General features: G+C 42.8%; 1 protein-coding gene across 2 annotated transcripts in view; it reads right to left on the reverse strand.

The window, feature by feature from the left end:
• Window positions 1-22286, reverse strand: part of VIRMA (vir like m6A methyltransferase associated) — a 627318-nt gene that overhangs the window by 586796 nt on the left and 18236 nt on the right. For both annotated transcript variants that reach the window (XM_069220484.1, XM_069220485.1), the window contains exon 2: window positions 14323-14438. In XM_069220484.1, coding sequence (XP_069076585.1) covers window positions 14323-14438 — 116 coding nt within the window. The remainder of the gene's footprint in view (window positions 1-14322; window positions 14439-22286) is intronic.

The following is a 22286-nucleotide window of genomic DNA, read 5'->3' on the forward strand; positions in this document are numbered from 1 at the left end:
TTTAGAATACAGTGGGCACTGTAGGAAACCTTTGTGGGATAAGCTTCTATCCTAGCCCACGTGACATATTTTAAGTCACTACCTATGTTCACAGCTCATTTGTTTTGCACAGCGGTCTCCAACATTTTTTGTAATAGAGCTTACTTATGTTCAGTGCCTACCATCACAAGCTGCTAATATTATTAGTGTTGCAATAGGGTCCAAATCACACAAGATTAAGTTGTTGACAACCTTATTCAAGATTGCCTGATGCACTGAGGTGATTAGTGCAAGTAGAGTTGGCAGAAGTAATGTAAACAAGCTATGGCAATGCCAATAGGGCTGACTTCAAAAGGAATGTTGTATGGTAATGTGAAGCATTTCAAGTAAATACCATGGAAATGGATAGGTATTTGTGTGGAAGCAAAGAACTTTAGAGTAATATTAGTGTAGGTTATAAGGTCAGGTGACAGGCCTAATCATCATTTAGGTAATGACTGCCCTCCTCCCATCTGTGCTGCTGCCAGAGGCTAACACCATAAACTATCTAGTTATCAAATACACTTTAATAGCATTACACTGTCATGTGTGTGGCCCTGAGGCAGCTGGGTAAATACAATGATCACACCTGTGTGGAGGGTAAGCACTTTTTTGTGGAAGCCCACAACCTCTTTCCAATTCTGGCTCCAAATACGTGGGTGGGGCTAATGCACCTCTCTAATGATATTCACATAACTGTGTGGCAACAGCTGCACTGTCATAACAGACCATAAAAATACTGTGACAATTTGGAATGCCTTTAGATGAGTAATAGATAACAGCCATAGATGAAATGCCATTTCCACCAAGGTAATAATATTGCCTAGTCCCTCCAATGCCACATGATTTATCAATCACATATCAGTTTTAAATACATTTTGGACATGTAACAATTTTTTCCAAACATCACCTATGAATTCTGAAAATACATGCATTTTTGTCTCCGATACACACTTTTCATTGTTGGTATACATATATTAATTCAGCCAAGCGAAGATTTTAATTTAGTAGGCTGGGCTGCAAATAGGTGAGCGTCTTGTAAGTAGGTGGAGCACTACCAGCAGCTCACAAGCTACTCGTGGGAGAAGTCTGGTCTAGCAAATACTAAAGTTTGTGGCTCACAACAGACCCCAGTACAGGAATGTGACTGTATTATAATGTGCTATTTTTGAGCTAGTGCCTGTTTAATATTGAGGACAAGTTCCTGTCCAGATTAGATGGCCAGATAGCCGTAAAGTACAATCAAACCACTGGGATCCCGAAGGCTATCTTCATTGTGGAGAACACGAGTCACTGATTAACATAAAACCAGTCCATTACCATAATGACACGTCTGTACCATGGGCTACTCTAGAAAAAGAGCAAAATCCCAAAGTAAAACTACTGAAGATTATAGAGTCCTCCTTACTACTCAAATACACCAACACAGCATCTCAACCAATTTCAAGAAGCCTACTCTTTGGCTGCAGAGCAGCGGCTATATGACTGATATCACCTATAAACCTTTTATTAGTGGTAACTTCTGCTGGGATGTGACACTGGACTGCCACTTACCTGGAATTGATGCAAATGTTCTAACACTGTTCTATTACACTCAGATAAAACACCTAAAAATAAGAAGCACAACTCAATCACAATCGCCATTTCTAAGCAACTCCATGAGGAAACATTTCTATTCCTTAAAAGAAGAGCAGTGTTAGGGAGGACCAGGACATTTTGGAGCAAACTGGGAAGTATTACCTTCTTTGAAATGATCACAGAGACCAAAATCCTCTTTCAGAACATCACCAAGCATGGAAAGTTCTTAATGTTAAGGTGAAGTTCCCTTTGAGGAGGTGCTTGCCAGGGTGATTAATATACACCCATTTTTGCAGAACCAGTACTGGAGCGGGAACCAGTGAGATTTCATCCCATGCTCATCCTTGGGGAGATGATGGGGCTCCTGTAGGAGGCATATGTCACAGCCAGACTGTTCAAGGAAAAATAGAACAGCAGCCCACTTAGCCAGGTTACTAAGACCTCGAACATGGAGGAAGATCAATGTAACCTCCAGGGGATCAGGAAAGGATTGAAGCCAAGCACCCACCCCCTAGGGTAACACCTGTGGTACTGGAGAGGTGAAGCCGAACCGAGGGAGGACAGCTGGGCCCCAGCGCATGTGTGAAGATGTGATCAGGCAGTGATGTGTGAAGGAGTAAAAAATAAACCCCCAACAACATCAGAGACAAATCTGTAAAATACTGAGTCCATTAATAATGGAAAACTGTAAGCTGAGCATTGTCCGGTCCAGAAGGTAACACACGTTCTTCACTGGGTGCAGGAGTGTTGCAATCCTTCCACCACCTCAGGAAATGGCAAGAAGGAGTGACCTCTAGGTGCATATACGTGTTTTAGTCAGTAAAGGCAGATGGTGTTGGCAATCAAGCAGGTATCTTGCCGGTTCCATAAGCCAAACTGCTGAGTACTGCTTGACACTCCCAAGCGCACTCTTTCGGACCAGGGCAAGAGTGTTTTTGCGTGTTTACCAGCCTTTTGCCAGAACTGTGTATGGATGGGGATGGGGGTGTGGGATGGTGGCCCGGGCTGACCAATTGATCGAACAGGCAGGATAGTCTCCAGGCACATCTAAAGTGTGGTGGGCTTCCCCCATTGTCTTAGGTTGATACAGTTGGCCCTCCCAGCGAAAGAGTAGTACAAAGGGATGACTCCATCTGTAGGACACCTCTTTGGAGAGCAAGAACTCAGTGATCAGCTTAAAGTATCTGCTGCACTGTGGCGGTGAGCACCGATATGTTGATTTGATGCCCATGGAAGTGCAGAGGCTGTGAGGTCGTGGTCTTCTTCACAATATCTTCTTTGGTCTAGAAATCATATACACAAGCCAGGATGTCCGGGGGCTTGGCGCTGGAGCTGCCAAGGCAGCCAACTCGAGGCACCCTGCCGATTCACATCACAGTGTCCTCAGCCCAACCCAGGACAGAGTGGAACAGCGCTTGGACTTAGTCTTGGATGTCGGAGCCCTTGGAGTCCAGTAGTATGCCTCGGAGGCAGACTTTTCTGCGGCAGGATCAGTCCTCAAGATCCTCCACCTGGGCCCGAAGCCCGTCATGTTGTTCGTACAGATGGATGACCTCTTGCCTCGGCATCTCCATCTCCTCCTCAGCTTGTGTGTCCTCCAAGGAGGATACCCGCTCATCCACAGAGTTCAAGTCCTGCCACACGTCACGCAGTTCTTGATAGTGGTTCCTCCTGAGGTCCTGAATATCTGCCTGGAGGGAATTGAACAGGGATGCCAGAAAGGCTGGGTCACCGGGGCATGTTCCTGGTTGGATCTCCCTCTGCATCCATCGTGGGGGTCGTTGCGAGCCCGATACAGGGTCCTTGGAGGTAGCTGGGGTGGAGCTGGTGAGCATGTCCCTCACGTAGTGCTTGCGTTTGCCTTTTGTTGCTGCCATGAGGAGTTATGGTGGGTACAGACTATGGATCTATGGCCACACTGCTGCAGAGCCCTGCCCGAATCTCCTCTGAACAGGCCTCCTTCTGTTTTAAATGTGCCAATTAGTGGTCGCCGCAAAGGGCGGGAGGCACCAAGCATACGCCCCTGCCACCAATGGGCTGTCTGGCCAAGGAACGGGGTTGGGGGAGGCTGGCATGGGCCTGGGTGTGGCCGGGCCCACAGAAGACCCACTAGGTTTGCCTGATCTGTATCTGAGAAATGCAGCCCGAGGGAACTGCACCGTTCAAACGATCCCTGTACTCACTGCACCTTGTGTATCAAGCAGAGGTCTACCAGGGAGGGAAGAAGAGGGACCGCGGTGTCAGTTCCAATGTCGCTGGAGTTATTACTTCACCGAGAGAGGGGTCCTCAGCCATGGTTGCAAAGCAGCAAGCAGGCCCACCAGCATAGGGGATCCGATGAGCAATGGCCACTCCAAATGTCTGGACCTGCACTGGAACTCCACTCTGAGCCCAGGGCACTTGCAGGTTCAGGGGGCGTATCGGGCCAACCAGGTCTCAGGAGGGCAGGAGGGCCCACTCCGATTCATCGGTCGAGCTGGGGCCACAACAATCAGAGCAGGGTTATCCTGGGCCTCGAGCTCCTCTGCGTTGCCCCTCTGACCTCCCTCTGCCCACCTCTCAGTGAGCCATTGCCGCAATGGGGAGCTGAGTAGCAAGGTCAAACAACCTTAAGCACCGGTAGCCACCATTTTGTCTCTCCAGGGCCGTTGCAAATAACCAACAAGTGCCAGTGGGAGGCCTCTCCACATTGGTGCAAGCCCCTGGAAGAACTCAGGGGGCAATATTATGCCTGCATGTCAGCAGGCCGTAGAGACATAGAAGGCGGTGATGTGGTGTGGGTAGCGGTCATCAGGCATGGGCAGGCACCATCTTGCCTCAATTGTGGCTGGTCACGAACGTCGCAGAACCGTTGCGGTGACACCTCCAGGCCTGAATAAGCCCTCTGCTGAAACCTGGCACTCACTGCAGCATGGGGGTAAGTTTAACAGCGGCAGCTTGCCCCGAGAAACCGCTGAATGCAGTGATTTATGGTCCGGGCAATGGAGTGGCTATCGGCACGTCTTACACTGCCGCCATCTTAAAAATCAATTACTTCTGAACCAAACTAATTTATTGAATTTAATTTAAAATCAAATATTCTAATACAAACCAGAAGTTTATATCCAAAGTACTCCCTTACTTTTCCACCACCTGTATCCTTGCCTTTATCAATCTACATTTCTAGTATGCAAAAACCCCAGAAACATCTATCCGCTTACCCCTTTAATTGATTGGGGCTTCAAAACACCATATACTCATAAGTCACAGTTGTGTTAGTTCATCAGAGATCCTCACCAACAAAGCTTCCTACCTCATATTGTTAGGCTTATGTTTCCGTATATCATCTTGGACGAACCGTGGGGGTGAGGCCCCCTGGTCCCATCTTTTCTATAGTATGTGGGTCTATCCTTGAAGGCGCTCCTTTTAACAGATATTTCAGTAGTGAACCTCAAGTTTCCTCAAAGCCAAAGGCACTCCCAGACATGACGCAAGCGTGTTTTCCAATGGTCCTACTGTTCCAGAGGCAGGAGTACCAATGTGTAATAATTAGGGGTTCTGATCTTTTTCCAGAGTGCTGCTACAGTGTTTTTCTCTTCTCCCAAGCAATTCCATTGTAGCAGTATATCCCCTTTGGTCTGATACTGTAGATTATGCGTCCTAGTCCCCAGGACGGTTCAGCGGAGAGTACCTCTGGGATGGGACACCCCGTATGCACATGAGACAAGCTACAACTTCACCCCAGTAGTGCTTGATTTTGGGACATTCCCACAGATATGGACAATATATACCCCATCAGTTCACAGTCTCGTCAACACATAGGTTTGGCTGAGGGGTGAACTTTCTACAGCTTGCCAGGATACAGATACCTACCTAACAGTAGATTGTAAAGAGCTTCTCTCCCCAGTATGCCAAGTGTGGCCTTGTTTAGGTCTTTACATATCAGTGTCCACTGCCTTCCCATAAGCTTCTTTGCTGTGAGTTTCCCCACTTGTCTGTACATGGATGGTGCACATTTATGGATACTTCCACGAGGAGCTCATATAGTGTTCAAATCATACCTTTTCTCCCAATGGATTGGCAAAAATATTTCTCAGTTAGAGTGAGTCCCCTCAGCACTGCTTCTTTGACTAAAGGATGGGAGACCTAATGCCTTATTTGTGCATACAAGGCTTCTCTCTATGCCCTCTATTTGGCATTCTCTTTTACAGACACAGAGCCCTGAGACCCTATGGGTGATTGGCCACGCTATATAAATCCTGGATTGATTGAGTCAATGAATGTTTGAATTCTCCCACTGTTGTACATGTCGGCCACCATGAGACAACCTCTCTTACGCCAGGTGTCAAAAGATACTAGGACAGGGGTGAAAGAGGGGATGAAATGAGTTGGTATTTCTAGGGATGGGTTGGTCATCAGGTTTAGTCACCTGTTAACTCGAGTGGTGAGATGCACTTTAACATGTCTGTCTTGTTTAGGTTTCCAGATTAGGTCCTACAGTGCAGGTCCCACTATGGCTCTGTCCATGTATACCCATATAGTCTATGAAACTTGTGCACTCCATCTGCCAACATAGACAACAGAGTAGCCCTACAACACACATCCATGATAAGCAGGGCCAATCCTCAATTTCCCCTGGATGTTGCAATACTTTATTGAGATCCTCTGTCTCTCTTCCTCCCAATACATACTCCAAAACTATATACTCTTTAGAGTAGGAGAAACCTCTTTCTAGTATTGCTACAGGAAGGTCTCAAACAAGTAGAGCACCACTCCTTGCAGCACATTCAGTTTGTAACATTGATCGTGCTGATCCTGCCCACCCGCGAGACAGGTAAGGTCATCCATTTTTTGGGAGTTCCTTGTGAACCACTGATAAAAGGGGAATCATGTTAAAAATATGTAATTCTGATACAAGCTTGGAAGATGTAACAAACTCGGTTTTTGATTGAGGTGGGTTAAGCCCCTTCTCAAGCAACAAACAAGGGCCCTGTCAGGGTGAACCTAAAAAGTATCTAAATTAAGCTGTACTTTACCCTCTGGTAGCTTAGTGCAAGTGCAGTCCAACTTAACTTGGAGGCAATGTGTCAAATAATTTTGCAGCACTCAGACAGTAATAAGATGAAAACACAACAAAGAAAATCACACACCTATTTAGAAAAATAGATAACATTTTAATAAATCAAATTACTCTAAAACAGATGAAATCCTATCAGCAGAACCAGAGTTACAAATTTTTCAAGTTTTTAGTGAAAAATAGCATATGAAAGGTCAAAAGAGAGCAGCATCTAGTCACATGAGACCGGGGCAAAGTAGAGGGTTATGGCCGACCATGATGAAGCGTGGTTCACATACACATGGTGGATTGGGTCAAGTCTCGGCTTACCTTCAGACTTAGAAAAAAAATCTGAAGTGCAATATCTGAGAAGGTAAAGTTCAGCTTGGAAGGCAACCAGCAGTGTCCAAGGAGGTGGCACAGTCGTCAAGAAGCCAATGGATGGAGTGGACAGGAAGATTTCTATGTTCGGACGTTGTCACTTTTTGGAAGTCAAAAATCTCCAGCACAATGAAGCAGCAGGCCATAGCTAACATGGGCCCAATAAGGCCAGATACCCCTTCCAAGAGGAGCCACTGAACAGGTGTTGCTGCTGCAGGGAAGAACATAGCGGAGCTACCACAAAGTCAGGTTGGCCAGCCATGCACCTTGGGCTAATCGGCGAGCATGTAGGTCCCAGTCTCCTGTCGGCTCTTAAACTACTTTCTGGTGGAAACATTTTTAAGTCTCAGGTTTCTGCTTTAGGCACTTACAGCACCACTTCCAGGGACCCAGGACTAGATGGTCACCAATTGTGGGGAAGGACACACTTCAGACTGGGTCCAAGTGCAGGGTTACAGCTCACACATGAGGGCCGCAAACTAGCCCTTGGAGTCACTCTGATATTCCTGGGATTAAGCATCAGGGTAACCACTCTGGTGGCAACAGGGCAGACCTATGAGGTACAAAGTTGGCATCAAGCAACTGGGCTGTTCTCTGAAGTACAAGGCAGTCCTTCTAGGGGTCCTCCGCAGGTCCAGGAGTGAACTGAAGAGTTCATCAGAGAGCTCAATATTTATACCTGGTACCAACCTTTGGAGTGGGAGAAACTTCTAGACTTCACCCACATCTAGGAAGACAAAAGACTGGTGTCAAGTTCTTTATTAGTGCTAGAGACAGCCCCTTTGAAATTCGGGTAGCTCCACCCCTCCCATCCTGGAAGGATGCCCATCCTTCCATCTGAGAGGAATGCGCACAGGCCATCTGCCACAGTCTCTTCTTTGGCTCATTGTGTCTGGCAGCAATTCACAGAGACCAGCTGCTAACTACACCTAGTCATGTGACCAAGGACAATGGCTGCAGGCTCGAAATGGTTAGGACAAAAAAATGTCAACATTCTAAAAGTGGTAGTTAGAATGGACAAACCAATATGTCCTTGTGAGCTTGGGTATCAATGAGATACGGTAAAGGTGCCAACAAGGGACTTATTTAGACCAAATACATGTTAATTAAATCATGAATAATTTCAAGATGTTCAAATCCTAGTAACATCTATCCGGAATTAAGCGAAGAACCATTTACTGTGACCCAATCACAAAAGAATGAAGCCACAGGTGTATAGCTACAGAAAGTTTTTGTATTTCGTGCAATGAGACAATGTGGCAATCACTGAACAAAAACTCATGGCAACTTTCTAAAAGTGGCATTTTCAGAACTGCAACATTAAATCTGACTTTACCACTTAAGAGGATTTGAAGTTACAACTTGAAACCAAACATGACATTCTTACCTGTTGCAAATCAAATGTTAGTGCCTATTAAATGTAATAAGGTAACCAAATATTATATTATGGGAGAGGTAGGCCTCAAAATAATGAAAACCAAATTTGGGAGATTTTCACTACCGGGACATATAAACCTTAAAAGTACATATCCTACTTTTTAAGAATACTGCACTCTGCCCTGTGCGCTGTTTAGGGCCTACCTTAGGAGTGATATATGAATTAAAAAAGGAGGTTTAGACCGGGCTAAAGGATTATTTTGCAAGGTTGAATTGGCAGTTTCAAAATGCACATAGGCTACAATGGCAGGCCTGAGACATGTTTCAAAGGGATAATTGTGTGGTTGGCACAATAAGTGCGGCTGATCCCCTAGTAGCATTTCAATTATAGGCCCTCGGTAAATGTAGTGCTGATTTTCTAGGGACTTACAAGTAAACTCAATGTGCCAATTCGGTATAAGCCAATTTTACCATTTTTAAAGGAGTGAGCACAAGCAATTTTGCACTGGTTAGCAGCAGCAAAGTGCACAGAGTGCTTTAGCCAACAAAAACAAATTTCAGCAAACAAGAGATGACAAGGCAAAAGGCTGGGAGGGGGCGGGGGACACCACATCAAAGGATGTTGGGTATAACAATAGAGAACTCCTCTCTCTCCCAAAAAAAAAGCAGAAATACAAATCACACGCTGGGCTGGAATCTAAACTTCTCCACCCATCAACATAAACAAACAGCTATGAGTTTTCACATTACATTTTGTAATCGCAACTGGATGAGGAGCGATAAGTGACCTTATCCATCAGTGGTAAGTCAGAGACACCTGCACCAGAGGCAAAGCAGTGCAGGTCTGCCGCTCAGGTGGAAGAGGTGCTCACAGGGTCCTCTACAGGTCTGGACGAGACTGTAGATTCAGGAGACCTGTGCCGGATTGTGCTAGATAGTTTTCAAGATTATTTTGGGAATATGCATGACTACCAATGGAACAGTTAGGGTTTCCAAAAATATTTCACTTAAAGCCCCCAGGTGGTGCTCTAAAAACACAAGTCTATTTGTTGTCCATTTATTAATAGCCAGATAGGCCAGACCCGTAGTTATCCTCTGGAGTAGTGCTGAAACCAAGTAAAATGTAATGTTGAATTGGTAACTTTTGCCTAAATTAGGGTCAAAAAGTGAGCTGACATGAAGTTGTTTGCATGAATATTTCAGCTTTTTTTTTTTTCATATCAGTTTATTAAGATTATTACATCCATATAAACTGATAAAATATATTAAATTTATCACAGCCAGGCATTACACCAGTTACAATAAAAAGAGCATACAATAAAAAATGAAATTTAAAAACAACTATTACACTACTTGCATTAAAAAAAGCCAACTGCCAAGCATGCTGCAGCCTAACGCATCGAAAATAAAAAAACTTAACAGGGGTACACCAGGGGTCCCCCATGGGCTGCAGCATTTTATTATGCCACCCATGACAGCCCATGAAAACTGTGTCTGCAGGCCTGCCATTAAAGCCAGCGTGAAAAGGTGCAAGACACTTTCACTGCTGGTCACTGCGCCAGGTCACTGTAAGTCACTCCTATGGTAGGCCATCCTAACACAGAGGGCAGGGTGCAGGTCCCTGTGTGTGAGAGCACACCTGCATGAGTAGAGGTGCCCCTACGAACTCCAGTTCCAATGCACTGGACTTCGTAAGTGCGGGTAAGCCATGTTAACCATGTACCCATCAGACAGGTTTCAGCCCTCCTGCTGCTTGACCAGCTCAAGCAGGGGAAGGCAGAACAAAGGATTTCCTGTGGGACAAGGGGGCAACACCCTCTCCCTTGGAAATAGGTGTTACAAGGCTGGGGAGGGGTAGCCTACCCACGCCACAGCTTGCTTGGAAGGGCACATTTGGTGTTCCCCTTGCATGTTCCAGTTTGCATCTGTCCAGGGACTCCCGGTCCCTGCTCTCGCACAAAACCACACAAAGGAAAGGCGAGTGACCACTCCCCTGTCCATCACCACCCCAGGGGTGGTGCCCAGAGTTCCTCCAGATGGCCATTTGATTCTGCCATCTTGGAAACATGATGTGCAGAGGCCACTTGGTGCATCTGGTTGGTCAGGACGTGTGACTGCCGTCAGTGACCCCCTCGGATAGGTGGTCACCCTGCAGAGTGGCCAAGCCCCCTGTTTGGGCTAGTTAGGGACTCCCTTGCAAGCGGGTCCCCAGATTTGGTGTGCAAGATTCTACCAGGACTCCTCTGCATTGACTTCTTCTGCTCCTGGCCACCGGAACCGCTGCTGGACTTCACAGGAACCAAACAAGCCTGCAACTCCTGAGACAACCTCACCTTGCAACATAGTTTCTTCGGCTCCTTCCAGTATTTGCAAAATTTCTATGGCTGTGCATCCTCTGTGGTCGGCAAGACTTCATCTGCACCAAAGAAGCAAGAAGGAATCTCCCTTGGAGTAAAGGAGTCACTCTCTTTCATCTGCAGGCACCTAAGGAAACAATGTCCGGCTGTTGGGATCTGTTCTCAACAGGGACTGCATGGGTCCTCCAACACAGGTGGTGGTTCTGAGTGGTCCTCTCTGCCCACCTTTGGAGATGGTGAACTCTTGTCTCTCCTTGCAGGACAGTACCCCTGTGCACCACAACTCTTGCACCAACCAAGGCTTGTTGACTCCTGCTCCAAGGGATCTTCAGGCTCCAAGTGGCCCAGTCCTCTGGCACTTCATCCTTGCAAGGACAGTCTTTCCTCTGCTGCTCCAGTGACGTGGGACTCCTCTCCAGGTGCACTGACTGGGCCTCACTGCAACTTACTGTGGCTGCTGCCAGTGGGTTGCCTGTGGGGGTTACGACTGCCTCTGCTGGCTCTCCCTACTTCTGAGGGTCACCCCAGACTCCCCTCTAAGGTTTGAGTCCCCTGGACCTTGCTGTTCCTCTTCTTCAAATCCTCTATTGCCTGGATTTGCATTTGCCAAGGCTTGTTGGTGGTTCTCCTGACCACTGGGCATCTGCTACCGGATGACCAGCGTAGGACATCATCTAAATGGCTCCTAGGACCTCTCTGCAGCTCCTAGGCTCCACAGATGATCTTCATCTTCCCTCGTGGACCAGGATATTCATCCACAGAAGGGTGAGTAGTGGCTCCTGCCACACCTGTACACTCCTGAGTGGACTGGACTCTGTCCCCTTCTCTTGCAAGTCCTCTTCTTCCAGAATCCACCATTGGGTTCCACTGGACTGGTTCTGGTCTTGCAATCTTCATTTTCCAAGTCCCCTTGTTAGTCTTTAGGAAGACCAGGTAACTTACCTCTGCTCTCCTGGTTGCTGGGGGTCACCTAGGTACTTGCCTTTTTGGGTCCCGTGTTTTCCCTGCTGCCTTCTAACTACTCCACATCCTTGGGTGGGGGGGGCCTTACTTCGCATTCCACTATTTTAGTATATGGTTTTGGCCCCCTATAGGGCCCTGGTTATTTTCTGCTATTTCTTGACAATGCTTGTTGTTTTTCTATCCAATTCCTAATACTTACAGTGTATATATAGTGTGTACTTACCTTCTTTTGGGGAACTGCCTGTAAGTAATCTAGTTCAGCGTTACTTTAATAAAGTACCTTTGTTTTTGCAACACTGTGTGGTTCCTTTCATGTGTGATCATTCCTCCTAGATAGGTCTTGGCTGCTCACCACAGCTACCACTAGAGAGCCCTGGCTTCCTAGACACTACCTCACTAATTAATAGGAGCTACTGGGCCTGGTATAAGGTGCAAACACCATAGGTGTCCACCACACACCAGGCTAGCTTCCTACATTTGCCATCTATATTATTCTGAAAAGCCCCTTGCTCATGAGCAAAAGCTGATGCCTAATTCCTGGTGCTGCCATTAAATGGAATTCATATTTTAAACATAATCTAGTCAAGTTATAATTATAAGAGTGTGTTCAAGAACTCACAAAAAAACATTTTTAAAACAAAGGTCAGCTATCAGTCGGGTGCTTTCTCTCACTAGTCTAGACATAAATTTGTTCATCAAGGTCTTGGGCTCATAATTAAATTAATACAATTCAGGTTCAAGCTGCAAGGCTTACATTTTCACAGTATGTGGCATTGAAAACACCCTTTTCACATACTTCCTTCAATCGGGTTAATATGCAAGGGTGTTTTCAATATGAAGGCTACAATTCCATATAATGTACTGGGGGAGACCTTATAAAAATATGTTTTCAATAGTGGTCTCACAGACACTCAACCGAACAAATAGTAACGCAAAACATTCATAGATATGAAAGCATTAGCAAATTTATGTGCTTTACAATTTACATTTACACAGAAGGTAACACCCAAACATCTGTAGGAGTCAACCCAGGTATCCTCTGTGCCCCTTAGATGCCAGCTGACACTCAAGCACCTATTTTATAGTGCTTCTTCTTGATAAAAAGGATAAGACAAGAACTTAATCAAAAAGGAAGTTAACTCTGTGCAGTGCATTTTTTCTAACATTCACCCTAAAGCTTGATGTATGTACTCAGTATTGCACCAGAAATAACTGTCAAAATTTAGTGAACAAATCAGTGACTTGTGGTCGATTTATACTTGTTTAGAAATCAGTTATTTTAGGATTTAAGATTATGCCAATGCTGATCACCTGTTGAAATGGTGCCTTCCTTTATTCAAACAGAGGAAAAACGGTTGTGTTCAGCAAAGAAACATCGCTCAAATGATTAACAGTCAAAGGTTTGTTCCACTCCATTAAGGGCATGTCAACATGAGGTAGTTTCAATTTTGAGGGAAGTCAGGGTTATGTAGTGGGCGATAAATACCTATCTCAAAGTCTTATTATGCATGAAAAACAATCATGAAAAAATCCATCTTTGTGATCATCTGCACCTACTGAAGTGATGAGAAGTAAAATGCTAGAAGTGTACTTATACGCTCAGTGACAGTATAGTACCCGGGTGGGGGAGTAGGGAGCCAATGCAACAAGCAGCCAGATGGGAAATGCATCAAGTGCACCCAAACTGTTGCATGTATTAACATTTCGGAAAATGTAGTTTCCAAAATAAAGATTGCAAAAAAAACTCTTTAATCACTGAAACTTACCACAGATCCTAAAAGAATGACTAATTTAGAACACAATTATTCCTAATCTAATTTCTTATCTATAAGTTTACTAAATTTGAAGGGGAGGGAAGTCGAAACCCTGAACTGTCACCTTTTTTTCCTCCACACAATCCCTCCAAAGTTCTCTTTTGTCGAACCATTACTGCTCTTTGGGTATCAACGGATCGCTGACTTGCAGTCTTTCTTCCAATATGGTTGAATGTGAGAGCTGACCACACTGCTCCAAGTTCAGCTGCCACACCTATGGAGGATCTTCTGTCCACTTCCTGAGTGGGGGCCAAAGATGTCAGTACTGCTTCTCCTCACTGCCATTACATAGATGCATTACTGTATGCTGGCTTGTCATTCAATGTGTGTTCTACTAAAGAGAGGCCATAAAGAGGATGACAGACTGGGGCTTAAAAGGAACCTGCTTCTTCATTCAGTGGTCTTGCCCTAACATTACTTCCCCGTGGTCCATCTTTACCACCTCTGCACTGAATCCTGCAACCCTGCAAGGGTACCTGTCATAAGATCTCAGCATTTTACAAAATGTCCTTAAATTAACACATACTGTTTAACATTTTAACCTTATATATTTATTTATAAATTGTCACTTGTCGAAATCATTCTTAAAACCATTAAGTAAGCTTGCCAGGTAAGCTGAAGGAAAGGAGTATTAGTGATATTTCACTCATAAGATGACAGAAAGATACAGACATTAGAAGCCGTACACAAAACACAAACGTCATCTCAAGATGAAAAGGACTGCAACATAACATAGGACTTATTGCAAACATACACAAAAGGACTCCCCATAAAAAAGTACTTTGTACTTGGCACTCACCCATAAGCCCTATTTTCAGGTAGACTTGTATGGGCTCGAACTCCTGGAGGAATAACTCGAACTTCACTTATGTAAACCACGCAAGGAAAACGCACAACATCAACATTGGTGCCTTTCTGTGGGGAAATAAATGTACACACTTGGTTAGGAACCACATTTTCTTTACTAAAGCAGCAGCAGACACTTCTTACTCACCCCAGCAAACACAAGTTCTCAGCTGGAGATGTCTACTTACAATAGGAACTCTACCCTAACAACTATTCTTTCCCACCCAAACATGTTAAAACTGAATCAAACTACAGATTCCTGGCAAAACAATGAAGTGCAACAATTTTTAAGCATTCTGTTGTAAACATACTGGGGTCTTTTTCTTTTAAGCCCTCTTACCATATCATTATCATAGCCTACAGAAATGTGCAGACACATTCTCACAAAAAACAAAACTGTATTTGCACCATTCAGAAACCTCTATAGAATAAATACAGAAACTGAAGAATAAGGTACTTAACAGGAAATTTTAAATTCTTTATTCTGTGAAATAAAGACTGTGAAAACATCATACTTCCATTAAATTACTGATTAGCCCCATTCAATGGAAAAGTTTGCTTTGATTTAAATAACATCTTCGGAAAAACCTGGTTTATGCGTTTTTTCAGTAAGCCAGCGGGTGCCACCAACACTAACATTCCTATATTGAAAGGATGAGCCACTCACTACTTATCTCGATTTAACACACCAATAGTACAAGTCAACAAAGTTATGTGGACCAGGTCCTGCTTTTGCCAGAGGAGCAATATTATTCCTTTGTAAGTTTCGAATCTCATACTTAGGTCCCTGGTGTCAATAAGTGCAAAAAAGGTATCCATTGGTTGCTGTGAAGAGCTTTCAATACTACAATTTAAGTCAGAAGCAGACACATTACATAAAGATGGTGTAAGCAAGAACAAACTACCATGTGTAACCGGTTTACAAGGAAAAAATACATTGAAAAGAGCCTAGGTTCACCAAACTAAATCTTATTATACCTAAATGTACTTCTGCATTCTTTCCCAAAATGCCAGAGAATGCGTACTTAGTAAAGGTTAGGTGATGAGGCAGTTAAACTAACACTGTGACAACTTAAAACCCAGTTACACGGTCCCACTACAAGATTTATTACATTTGAATGGATTGACATCCAATAGAGTTAGAAGTTGCAACAATAAAAGACACAGCTTGGACTGATGACAAGACTTACTGCTACTGTACTCCATAAATTCAGTACTACCAAAGCCCATCAAAGCCCCACGAAAACAATGTAACTTCTGCCACCGGAGAAAACACTGCCTTCAAGGCTAACTACAAATGGAAAACTAGCATAGGGAAATTGATAAGAGGCATAAATACCCACTGGGTGAGTAGCACATGTGTCAAAGATGTCAACCAGAGAACGGAGGAATGCAGGGAATATGCATTAGAGAGCATCCGCCCTCACAGAAGCCGGAAGAGCTGTGTTGAAACCAGTGACCAACGATAATAAGTGTGTGCGATTCCTATCAGGTGTTTCAAATCAAGAACAATGTTTATTTTGTTGAACAGACGAGTAGACCTACCCCCTCCACCACATAACATTTGAATAACAGTTTACAATACCACAGTATAGATGTGTGAAAGAGGATTGTCTACCACAAAGACAAGATTTATATCAATAGTTAAGCTGTGCAAGCATGTGTATATATAGGTGTGTGTATATATATATATATATATATATATATATATATATATATATATCACTTGTTAATGGAAATTCTTTACTATTAGGATGAGTGCTCTAAGTAAATGCACGAAGCTGTGAATTCAGTTTGCCTTATTCACAGTGGCTCCCACTATAGCCTATACATGTTTGCACAATTTAACATTTTGAGACAATTATAATTCTCCTAGAATGCTCCCCTATTCCATACAATTACATGCAGGAGCCTGAAAGGCAGACTGATGATAGTTTGATTTAAAAATAAAATGTTTACAAAAAAAGTTGCAACTTTAAAAAAAAAAAAAAAAAAAGTTTTTTAAAACTTGTGTACTTTAAACGCAATTTCCAGGAGACGTAATTTAGTAAAGCGTGTTTGATGCATGCCAATACTTAGAAAAATGATTATTTTCATTAGTAATCAGTATAAAACAATTATAGGCAACATGAAAACAAATTAAGGGCCCACGTCCTTGCACGTGTGGAAATTTACGACTTTGAGAATTCACAGGTTTACAGAAATAGGCTTGGGAGGAGAACTCCTAGTTAATTTTTGTGAATCTCATTTCCACATGAACAAATATATGTATATATAATATAAATCCGCTTATTGACTCCCAATTCACTTTCTGTACACTACCCCACTCCCACCCAGGAAAAAGGTTTTACTCCTGCCATTGCCAGGAGTAAATGTCTAATCTTTCAAGTGTGGTAAAGGATTGGAAAAGGGCATTCAAGTTTGAGAATATACACAGGTATACAAGGCATTCCAGAGGTGGAACTACCACGTGCCGCTTACTCTTAGTCTCTGTATGTAGATTTTCAGAAAGTTGACAAAATCAGAGCCTTGCTTTAATCAGACTGACTGTTATCAGAGCCAAGGTATAATAAGAACACTGCCATAATTTGTTATCTCACTGCATGGCGCCAAAAGGAATGAAATGGATATTTCTTTACTGAAGAAGTACATTTCTGAAGCAATCCATCCTTTGGACAAATAGATATTTTCTAAGATTCAAAGCCACTGGTATTGTATGCTGCTTCACCATTGAAATACTAAAGGCTAATAGGTTTTTCCAGTGGCTTCTTGTGCTGCCCTCTTATAAACTAGTTCAAGTGAACGCAGTTACTGTTAAGAAAGGTTTACGTGGCACGCACATCTGGTGAAAAGTCATAGTACTTCGCAAGTTAACTGGACATTCTCCATCTGGGGGTCCAGGTGCTCTTAGGATCTGGACGTTTTCAACTCCATGCACCTCAGACACCTAGAAGCATGTTATCTAGAAGGAGAATTGAAGCAGATCAGGCTCTTGTGATCTCGGAAGTGTAGTGAGCATTGCCTTCCACAACCCTGTGGCACATTCTTGGAAGTAGAAATTCAAGCCAGCAGTTTGGCAGCTTGCCCAATTTTCCACCAGTAAGCAGAACATGAATTCTCCTTTGACGAAAGCAGGATGTCTCCTTCCCCAATTTTGTCCTAGAAAACTTTGGGCTGTGCATGAATCTTAAATGACACATATAGACTAAATTATGTGGCATGCATATTCCTACAGGACTCTTAACTGTCACTAATGTGTGCCCCACTTCCCCTTTTCTAAATATCCTATTTTGAGAGAGTGCTCTATACAGTTTACCTTATGTTGAAAAATGAATAAGTGGGAAGGCTCTTGTGAAAAGAGACATCTCCTATATTTCCATTTCCACTAAGTTGCAATCAAACCAACAACTTTACACAACAATGAAAGTCCATCCTTTCACAAACAAGACCTCCAGCCAAGTGAGAGAGGTGGGGCTAGAAGAAGCACACACCTGAAGAGAGATAGATTATAGAAAGCTATCCTCACTTGTAAGAAAGTGAATTAACAACTGGGGTAGATGGTAGTCCAACACAAGTAATAAAGTGACTAACCTGTAAAGTCTAGACAAAGATTTCAGTAAATTTATACCAGACCTGGTACCTTTGGCACAGAGCAGACAGGCTTAACTTACTGAAAACATGTAAAGCGTTAAAAAATATTACAACACTTAAAAAAAAATAACACTTCCATTTTTTTTAAATTGAGAATACATTAATAGACAAAAGAGACCAAAAGGACAAAAATCCAGAAAAATGTGTTATAAGATTGAATGGAAAAGCACAAAAAAAAAAAAGTAAGCAATGAGAAAAGCCAAATTTTGTATGCAGGAAAGTTCTCTCCTTGATTCCTATCTTTTAACTGCATCTCTTTTTTGGAGCTCAAATTCCTCCATGAGAGCAGATACAGGGCTGTATCTGGGAAGGTTACACCAAAGTCAAAGACTTGCCATGAGGGTCCACTTAACTAAATTTAAGGTGGCATAAAACTCTGAGAAGGAGTAACCCGATGTTCTTGCTCAGCAGCGTCACAGGTTGGGTGGACTGGCTTAGGTAGTTGTTCCCAGTCCTTCACAGTCCAAGTCCACATTTTCTGGAGATTTCAGAAAAAGTCCTTCTGGTCACCAGTAAGGCTCCCTGGACCTCAGGGACTGCATTTAGAAGTCAAGTCTGAACTCACTCCAGCAAAGGCCACTTTGCTGGGTCCTGTCCTTTTCCAGTTGCAGTTGGTCACCCCAGGCAAAAAAGTCCTCTTGCACCATGTGTTTGTTGTGTCCCTGTAGCCATACAGGGCCACCAAATGACCACCGCAGTCCATTTTGTATTCCTGGGAGCAAATCCAGCGCATCAGGTCTCCTCACAGACCTCAAACAGCAGATTTAGTCTTTTTTCTGTTTTTCCATCAGTCCAGAGAGTGTTCTGAGGAGCTGGTGGTGAGGTACATTTTTCCATAGTTCAGTAATCAGTGGATGGTGGTGACTTTTCCCAAGCTGCACCCAAGTGGTTCTGGGACTAGCTTTCCCTTCCGCTGGGCTGATGCCCATATAAATACCTTAGGCCTAAACAACAAAGGCTTCTTCTCCCTCAGGTCTCCTCTTACAATAAACAATGAATGGGCAGGCTTCACCTCTGTCCCTTACAAGTTAATGAAGTTCTTGGAACCTTCCTAGCTGCTCTTCTTGAGCTGACGTGTATCACACTCTCCATGCCCAGCCCATCCTATTACCAAGGGTAAGCAATTATCTCTGCTCTGGGAGCAGTTCACACCTTGTTAAGGTCAATAAGGTCAAGCACTGTCAGGGCAACTGCTGTCAAGCTATGTAAATGAGCCCCCAAGAGATTTAGACAGGGAAAAGTTAACTTTCTAAAAGTTACTTTTCCTAAATATGTATTCAAAAGATGAACTAGATTTTTACTATTAAAAACAGTGCTAGACCATTTCTCTAGCCTGTCCAAAACGAGAGATAGCAAAATTAGTATATTAACCTGCACTTTTGTTTTCCACACTGGACAGCTGGTGCCTTCCACAGTGAAAAATATTTTAGGGAATTGTCACAGTAGGGACAAGAGAATTATTACATTTATAAATGTCCCACTTTTAAATACAATGCTTCCTACCTCATGGGCTACAAGGACTACATAGGGATGACATATTCATATGTAAGAAGATTTTTCCATTGTCATATGAGTTATTTGGACATGTAGGGCTGCAGGTTAAAAATGCAGCAGTCAGGCTACACTGGTAGGCCTGATGCCACGTTTTCCTTGCAACACTAGTGGGTTGCACAATAAGTGCTGCAGTCCATAGATAACATTTAACCTTCCATGCCAAGGTAGTACAGTCTCTTTGGGTGGAAGAGTACTGAACACTGCATCTCTCATTATCTCATGCATTACAGGTGAGAACTAAATAGTGTTTTTAGATTTTAGCATTTCAGGTCAAGTTAGAAAAGTGTTGCAAATATGTACGTTGAGGCAGCCACCAGGCCTACTTTAGTAATCTTAAATGTCCTAGAAGCCAAATATTTTGCATTTATGTATTTTACCTGGAGAAATCTACCCAAAATTAGATAAAATCACATAAAGTTGGCTATGATCGACCTGGTGTATTTTATTAATACTATTGTGGTGTTGGGCTTTTACGTTATTCAGGCAAGACAAAACAGCATGTTGGTGCAGATTTATGAGGGGCTTGTAAAGTGGAGTAGGCAAGACCCTGATGCTTGCTTTCGATACTGCTTTGATTCCATATGAATCCTAGACTGTCAGACTATAGTTTGAAGAGTGTAACATTTTGAATGTTTGCTGAGGTGTTAAAACAGGCCACCCATGCAGTGTCCAGGAACGCTGACCACAGAGCACAATAAGTGGGTTTACATATTGTACTTTAATTTTGCTGCTAGTGACAATTTCTCCATACATCTTGAAGTGGTAAATAATCTGACGCCCAGAAGATAATATCTGGTGCTAAAGAGTAGGTCAGCATTTTTCTTCATTTCCTCTCTAGTATGGTAACTTCAAAATAGCAGGTAATGCTGAATTTGCAAAATGTGTGCAAAGAAAAAGAAAAACAACTTAAGTTGCCTAACATATGTATTCATTCTTTTTTTTTTTTTAGGTGCAGCGTTGCACTGGCATTAAGAGGACTTTAGGCACTTTATAAAATCTAACCACTCGTTATGAAATCTTAACCCAGGAAATTAAAGGTTTTGAAATTATTCCTGAATGCCAGCAAAATCGCCTTGTGCAAAGAGGGCATGAATTTTCAGCCCTTAGGGATCTGACTCAAAAGACACTACCTCCTTGTAGCTGAAGATGTAATCTACATAGAAGGGATCACACAACTGAGATCAAGTGGGAAAACCAGGATTAGACACCAGCTTTTCTCATTTGAAGTGAACAAGTGTTATTTTGTGAGTTTACCGATAAGTTATGCACTTGCTTGCTGTTTATGTTGTACTCCTGGCAACCAATGATGAACATTCTATCAGCTTCCATCGCTGGAAACTTGGTGGGTGAGGAATGGAGAAGTGAGAGCTGGGGAACAGGTGAGGTTGGTAAAACAGAGATGAGGAAAGTTACTTGTACAAGTGAAGAGATATTAACCTTGTTTATAAATCACATTTAAAACACCAGGTCTGGCTTTGAATGCTAGAAATTAGCAACATGGATAGAAATGAGAATGATATAGGAAGTGGACTCAAAATAATTAAATAAAAAGCACTGTTAATGGAAGATATGCAAGTCATTACAATGATGTTCCTAGTGACACGAATTGTGATTGTTTCCAGTATTCCCCAGATCATGTGACCCAATAAGCTGTTGGAGGTCGGCATGAAGAGAATATCCTCATTGCTGAGAGGAGGAAAAATTAAACTTAGATCAAGAAATCTTCATGAAAATTGACACAAAAATGACATTCTTACACAGACTATTTTCAAAATTCTGACTGTATATATATTTTCAGTGTATATAGCAGGGCCACAGAAATTATGCAATTGTGCAGCCGCAGTGTTTTCCACAAAGCTATGTATTTGCCAATTAATCCATCAAATGCTGCATAATCTGCAGAATTTAACCAAAGAAAAATGTTTATAGCTCAACTGATTCAAAGGTAACTAAAAATGTAGCAGCAGGTTTCCCACGCAGAGGAAGGTCTTTTCAGTTGAGGTAAAATCTTTGTCCAGTGTTACCATGTGTAAAAAAACACAAAATAATGAAGCAATACTATCACACAATGTACTGCATTAAACTGCATAATTTGCCTTTCCATGATGCCATAATTTAATCAAGCATGCCACATAATTTGGTCCTTTATATATATATATATATATATATATATAATTCTAGTAGCTCTGGTATACTATTAAGTTGTCCTTGGAATACTTTATATTTTGATTTTAGCTGCTTGATTATTCATTTATGCATTTGCATGCTATTTATGTGTGCTGCTGTCCACCAATGCTAAATGTTCTACCTATTTACAGTATTGGAAATTTGGTCAGTGAGAATTTCAGAAATTAAAGTAAAGGAACTGTGAAGTTATGACGACGGTGATGAGGAAGGATGCTTACATATGAAGAGATATTAACCTTACCTAAAAAAAAAATCATTTTTAAAGCAACATGTCTGGCTTTGAATAGCACAGCAGTTTCACAACTATCCCTAATTCTCCTCTATTGTTTCCCTGCCACTCCATAACACTATGTTTCTAGTCCTTGACTTTTATGGTACAAATTATGGTGATCAAGTATGTTATTTTATTGATAGCAAACGAAGACTTCACACCCAGAAACAATAGGTTTTCAAATGAAAGCCCGGAACGTAACCATGGTGTGACATAGATATAAGTGGCACCCCAACTAGCCTCTATTTTTCCCT

The sequence above is a fragment of the Pleurodeles waltl genome, chromosome 2_2 (genome assembly GCF_031143425.1).
Source record: "Pleurodeles waltl isolate 20211129_DDA chromosome 2_2, aPleWal1.hap1.20221129, whole genome shotgun sequence".
In the NCBI taxonomy this organism is placed as follows: Eukaryota; Metazoa; Chordata; class Amphibia; order Caudata; family Salamandridae; genus Pleurodeles; species Pleurodeles waltl.